We start from the raw sequence: 6,781 nt of genomic DNA, 5'->3' as shown, positions 1-6,781 counted from the left end.
GGTTTGAAGAGTAAAGAGGAGAAAACAAAGCAAAAGGGATATTTTTGAAGTGGAAATTACTGGGCAAATCAGTCAAGTTCGCGGAATAAACTGCACCTCCTCGGAGCAAACCAGATGTAGTGCCCTATACCGTTGGAAAGATACGGATGTTAGCTTTCCGAGGAATTTTACGGTTCGTGATTTGCATTTTTCTAGGAGAAGTTATGGCTATTTGACTGAAGGCAGTTCAGGCAGAAAATTTTGTGCGAAAATGCAAAGTAATTCTTTTTAGATTTCTTTCTTGGAACCCAATTGATGTTATGTGTATTTGGGAAGTATCTAGAGGGATCTAGGTTTATTTTTTAAGGTCTAATCCTATTTTTGTTGGGATTTTGGGTGCCAAACCATCAATGACAACTCATCATAAGAATAATCCAAGTCCAACAAGGAAAGTCTTTACCAAAGAAGAAAAGGATTTGTTTCTTATTTAAAAGAAGGAGATCATCATCTTTGGGGTTCTTTTTTTGGGGAAGAAAAGGGAGACAAGAAGTGGCTGCCATCCTTGTTTTCTACCATCCGTCGTCATAGTTCATAAGTTTTTAATGCTTTCTAGGTTTTTAATTATGTTTTCTTTAAACATGAGCAACTAAACTCTTTTTCTAGGGATATGATGATGCCCTAGCATGAATGTTTATGGTTTTTAATATTTATTTAATGGATTTTTAGTTTCTTTTAGATGAATGCTTAATCACTGTTTAAATGTTGCTATTTGTTAAGTTCTTTGACTGCGCACCTTAGGGCTTTGCATCTAGTAAATTTGAAGTTGAATTTGATTGGTGAATTTCCTGCAAGTATACAGGGTGGATGTAATATAGTATATGGAAAAAAAAGGTTGTCGTACCCACAAGGATTTTTAATTTAATTCAAAAACTTAAATTCCTTATTTAGATCTAATAAAAATAAACACAACTTGAAAATTAAAAATGAATTTGAAAAGATTATTGTGACGATTTATGATGAGAGCAAATGAAAATGCAACAATTAAAAACAAGGATCAAGAACAATAAGTAAACTAATGAAAATAAAAGATTATGGTTTAACAGTCAATTGGAAGAACTAGGGATTCGGAATCAACCACAAGCAATCCAGTTTAGGTTTTAATACATTCAACAAATTCTTTGAATTCTTTAGATGATAATTCTCGTATCTAAGTTCCTCTCAGACACTTAGACCATAGTTTTCCTTAAGTGCATGATTCTTTCCTTCTCCAGGCAAAGGTCGTATACCCTAACATGCAATTTATTCTTCTCAGGCACAAATTTAACAAATAGGATTCATTACGCTCTAGAAAACAAGAGAACCAAGCAAATCATTATTCTCTCTCGAGCAACAATGTAATTTACCACACCCAACCACAAGAAGCTAATTCAAATTATATTGCCTCTCAGCCTCAAATTCAACTTCAAATTTACTAGATGCAAAGCCCTAAGGTGCGCAGTCAAAGAACTTAACAAATAGCAACAATTAAAACAGTGATTAAGCATTCATCTAAAAGAAACTAAAAATCCATTAAATAATTATTAAAACCATAAACATTCATGCTAGGGCATCATCCTATCCCTAGAAAAAGAGTTTAGTTGCTCATGTTTAAAGAAAAACATAATTAAAAACCTAGAAAGCATTAAAAACTTATGAACTATGACGACGGATGGTAGAAAACAAGGATGGCAGCCACTTCTTGTCTCCCTTTTCTTCCCCAAAAAAGAACCCCAAAGATGATGATCTCCTTCCTTTAATAAGAAACAAATCCTTTTCTTCTTTGGTAAAGACTTTCCTTGTTGGACTTGGATTATTCTTATGATGAGTTGTCATTGATGGTTTGGCACCCAAAATCTTAACAAAAATAGGATTAGACCTTAAAAAATAAACCTAGATCCCTCTAGATACTTCCCAAATACACATAACATCAATTGGGTTCCAAGAAAGAAATCTAAAAAGAATTACTTTGCATTTTCGCACAAAATTTTCTGCCTTAACTGCCTTCAGTCACAGAGGTACTTAGTTGACGAAATATTGAAGTTGAGGTACCCGAATGAATTTTTTGAACCAGAGGTACTCAGTTGATAAGTGATGTATAGTTATGGGATATAAATGAAATTAGAGTAAATTATAATTTAATACCTTAACTTTACCTCGGATTTCAAGTTAGTACCTCAAGTTTAAAAAGTTGCATGTCAGTACCTCAACTTTCATTTTGTTGCAATTACATACCTCCGTTAGCTTTTCCGTCTGTCAGACCGTTAAACGCTTACGTGGCACGATGACGTGGCTTTAAAAAATGCCACATAGAAAAAAAAATAAACTTTTTAAAAATAAAATAAATAATTATAAAAAACAAAAAAATTAAAAACCCTAATAATTAAATTATAAAAAACAAAAAAACATTTATTTTATTTATTTCATTTCTCTTATCTCTCAGCCGCCCCCCCCCCCCCCCCGCTTCTGTCACTCTTTCTCCAGCGAGACCATCCCTCATCTTTTTCCTCTCTCTTTCTCCTGTGACTGGTGGGTCTCGGGTTCCCCCCTCTGCGATTGTCTCTTCTCTCTTCTCACTTCTCTCTCTTCCCGATCTCTTTCTCCGACGCCCATCTCTAGCGAGACCACCCTCATCTTCTTCCTTTCTCTTTCTCCGGTGACTGGTGGGTCTTGGGTGCCTCGGGTTTTGGGGTTTCGGGTGGTGGGTGGTGGGTTGATTTGTGTGGCTGGGAGGGAGGGTTGCTTGGGTGGTGGTTCAGCGGCAAGGTGTGTGGATGGGAGAGAGGAGGGTTGCTCGAGTGGGTCTCGGGTGGTGCATTGTGGGTCTCTGGTTTTGAGTTGCAAAAGCACAATGGAGGGAGGATGGTTGATTTGTGTGGGTCTCAGGTGGTGGTTTTGGGTTGTGGTTTGGCGGCGGGGTGTGTGGCTGGGAGGGAGGAGGGTTGCTCGGGTTTTGGGGAGTGGCTGTTGGTTGGGGCAGGAGAAGGGGTTGCTGGGTGGGGAAGAAGGAGGGGTTGTGGGTTTGGGTGTACTGGAAATGGATTTTGGGTTGATTTGTGTTGATTTATTTTGATGATTTTTGTTGATTTTTTTTATGGTTTTGGGTTAATTTGTTAGGGAAGAGGAAGAAGAAGAAGAAGAAGAAGAAGAAGAAGAAGAAGATTGGGGGGGGGGGGGGGGGCGGTGGCAGCGGCTCAGAAATGGAGAGAAATGAAATAAATAAAATAAATGTTTTTTGGTTTTTTATAATTTAATTATTAGGGTTTTTTATTTTTTTTGTTTTTTATAATTATTTATTTTATTTTTAAAAAGTTTATTATTTTTTTTTGTCTATGTGGCATTTTTTAAAGCCACGTCACCGTGCCACGTAAGCGTTTAACGGTCGGACAGACGGAAAAGCTAACGGAGGTATGTAATTGCAACGAAATGAAAGTTGAGGTACTGACATGCAAGTTTTTAAACTTGAGGTACTGACTTGAAATCTGAGGTAAAGTTGAGGTATTAAATTGTAATTTCGAACTTGATTTATATTAGTATTATACTATAATTTATTTATTATATTACATTTTAGTTTAAATTAGTAATATAATATTTAGTTTATATATTGTTATTGAAGATGAATTAGAGATTTAAGGAGGTCAAAATATATATTTTTATCTTATATATTTTTATGTGGAATAGAACCTAAACTATGATGTTTGGTAGCAATATGGTTGTGATGTTGTTAGAAACCCGTTACTTACAAAAATCACGGCAAGACTAGCCGGAAAATTTACTTAAAACACTAGTAGTCCTTTTATATGATTGCGGGCGTGCTACTACACGGCCGAGATGGCTGGTTTACAGAATGTAATGTGTTGGTTGCTTTGTATTGAATTGCTTATTTGTGCTGTGAATTAACTAACTTCTGACCAAATAATTATGCGACAAGTAAAGAACAACTACCTCACCTAAGTTCAATTTCCTTGATCCTCAAAGACTTTACTCATTCGGTGAAACGATGATTGTATGATCAAAATTAAAGATGCGATGAATGATAACTTGGAAAATCGGGTGCGAAAAAAAGTAATGAATTTTAATAAAAAAGGTGTGAATAATCTGATTATTACGAAATTGGATAACAATTGCAGTTCTAACAACAAATCTCATAATGAAAAGTCACGAAAACAAGGATTAAACTAGAATAAATCGATACAAAAAAAAAAAAAAAAAGAGATCCTAGAAGAGCTAAAACAAAAGGAACAATTTGCTTGAGAGTTTGAAGAACTTGAGAAATCGAGATGCTTGATCCAAGATTTGTATTGGGTTGTGTTGAATGTGTTGGAGAGCTTTCTGGTTTGGTGGGTTTAAAGGGCTGGGTGAGGTTGGGTGGGTTGGGGGTAGTGGCGGGGATGGGTAGGGGAGGAAGGGGGAGGGAGGGGGCTGGGTAGGGTGGTGAAGTCGGGTAGGGGGGGCTGGTTTTTTTTTTTTTTTTGTCTTTTTTTTTCTATTTAATATAATTTTAATGGGTTTTTTGATTTTTTTATATTAATTTTTGTACATGTGGCTATTTCTATAAGACAAGTCAAAATTTAATGGTGGGGTCCACGTATGCCTTGTCAGCGCCAACTCAGCAGTTAACGGTCAAAGTAATAGAGGTACTTATTTGACGAAATATTGAAGTTGAGATATCCGAATGAAAGTTTTTGAACCAGAAGTACCCAGTTGATAAGTGATGTATAGTTATGAGATATAAATGAAATTAACCCTAAAAATAATTAAAAACCTAGAAACATGACACATAATTATTAATTTTTTTCTTTCAATTTGTAGATTTTAAATTATTTTTTATGCCATGTGGCATAATGTGTTATGTTGTCAGACCACGTGGTATCCAGTCAGTATTGTGGGAGTGTCATGTAAGTGCCACATCAGCATTAAAGAGATCTCTTAACAATCATACTAACGGAAGTATGACATTGCAACAAATCAGAAAGATGAGATATGACATTGCAAGATTTTAAATATGAGGTACTAAATTGAAATTTGAATCAAACTTGAGATACTGAAATGAAATTAAACCTTTGGATCAATCATCGTCGAAACAGAATGAGAAAAAGAATAAAAGTAAAAAAGACAGAAACAGAGGAGGATACGATTACGGGTATAAGGGTGAAGGGGGAAGTCGAAAGTGTGTAGTGGGAAGACTGAAGAGGTAAATGTGGTGATAATGTGATATATACAGTTGGGTTCCTCAAAAGAATACATAATGCATTCATCGTGCTTAGTGTTGACTGGTTGGGAAGTAAGAAAGTCCAAACAGCCATAATCATCATCATCATCAGAAAATTCAGAATGGGAAAAGAAGAAGCAGAAGAATACCAAGAAAGGGAATCAGACATGGAAACGGATGATGATGAAGAAGAAGAAGAATCGGAAGAGAAATGGAGAAAGCACTACTCATCGAAGCATAGAATATTGTTGGTTGGAGAAGGAGACTTCTCCTTCTCTCTTTCTTTAGCAACCCACTTCGGATCTGCCTGCAACATGGTCGCAACTTCTCTCGATTCCCAGGGTATGTTATCATATGTACCTCTTTTACTTTTACCATCATTTTTCTTTTGTGTGTTTGTTTGTTTGTTTCAAAAATTCATCGATTTGATACTATTAAGTGCAGAGAAGATAGCTAGCAAGTACAGTAACGCAATAGGAAATGTGAGGGAGCTTGAAGAAAGGGGCTGCATAGTGCTTTACGGAGTGGACGCCAACAACATGAGTCAACACTTTTTCCTCAGCACTCAGAGGTTCGACAGGATTGTCTACAACTTCCCTCATGTTGGCTTTCTCTTCCGGGAGGAAAGCTACTGCCAAATCCAGTTAACCTTCTAAAATTCATTGTCTTTTAACTTCCCATTTGATGATTGATGAGGATGATTATTATGATTATGATTATGTAAATTGTTATGTGAAACAGGTTGAACAAGAGATTGGTAAAGGGTTTTCTGAAGAATAGCAAAGTGCTTTTGAGAAAAGAGGGAGGGGAGATTCATGTAAGCCACAAAGAGGGTCACCCTTACAACGAGTGGGATTTAGTAAGGAAAGCACAAAAGATAGGGCTGCTTCTCAATCAAACTGTGCCCTTCTGCAAGGATGACTATCCCGGCTACCACAACAAGAGAGCCCACGGTAGCCTCTCCGATGCCCCTTTCCACCTTGGCGTTTGCACTACCTACAAGTTCACCCTTAATCACACTCCTTAAGTCTTTACTTTGCCTTGCTTAATCAAAATCCACTGAAATCTGAGTTTGGACACCCCTAAAATTGCTTGCTTGCTACATCAACTTGCAAGGAATCATTGACTCAATAAATGCAATGTCTCCCCTTTACCTTTAGCCTTTATCCTTTATGGATGTTGCTTTCCTAAATTCATCTCTCTTTTTTTTTTTTCTTCTTTATTGTATGCCATGCATTTGGCAAAAGTGCAGTAGTGGGCTGCTGATTTTGATACTATCATTTTATAATCCATCTGTAAAGACTCTGGTCTTCTCTGCTAGTAATTTTTTATATATTTTTCAGACTTCCAATGCAATTTTCAATTCGGAATTAATACTTGGTTTTGAAAATATCATCGTTGAAATTATGTCCCACGGTCACTCCCACCCATTGGTAATTACTTCAACTGAACAATTCTCTGTACTGTCACCAGTGTCATCCTTGATTCGTTTCTAGAGTGGATATAACATTAGATGTAAGACTTTGCCTATAAAAAAAATCAAGACTCTGAATA

At 36.4% G+C, this 6,781-nt stretch overlaps 1 protein-coding gene across 1 annotated transcript; it reads left to right on the top strand.

The window, feature by feature from the left end:
• Positions 1 to 5,184: 5,184 nt before the first annotated feature.
• Positions 5,185 to 6,562, top strand: LOC147299875 (uncharacterized protein At4g26485-like). Its single transcript, XM_086229076.1, has 3 exons — positions 5,185 to 5,569; positions 5,672 to 5,870; positions 5,969 to 6,562. Exons 1-3 carry the CDS (start codon positions 5,350 to 5,352, stop codon positions 6,252 to 6,254), a joined length of 705 nt encoding a protein of 234 aa, XP_086085202.1. The 5' UTR covers positions 5,185 to 5,349; the 3' UTR covers positions 6,255 to 6,562.
• The last annotated feature ends 219 nt before the right edge of the window (positions 6,563 to 6,781 follow it).

Source organism: Dryas octopetala, chromosome 1, assembly GCF_963921425.1.
Source record: "Dryas octopetala chromosome 1, drDryOcto1.1, whole genome shotgun sequence".
Lineage (NCBI taxonomy): Eukaryota > Viridiplantae > Streptophyta > Magnoliopsida > Rosales > Rosaceae > Dryas > Dryas octopetala.
This window is presented reverse-complemented; position numbering and strand designations above follow the sequence as displayed.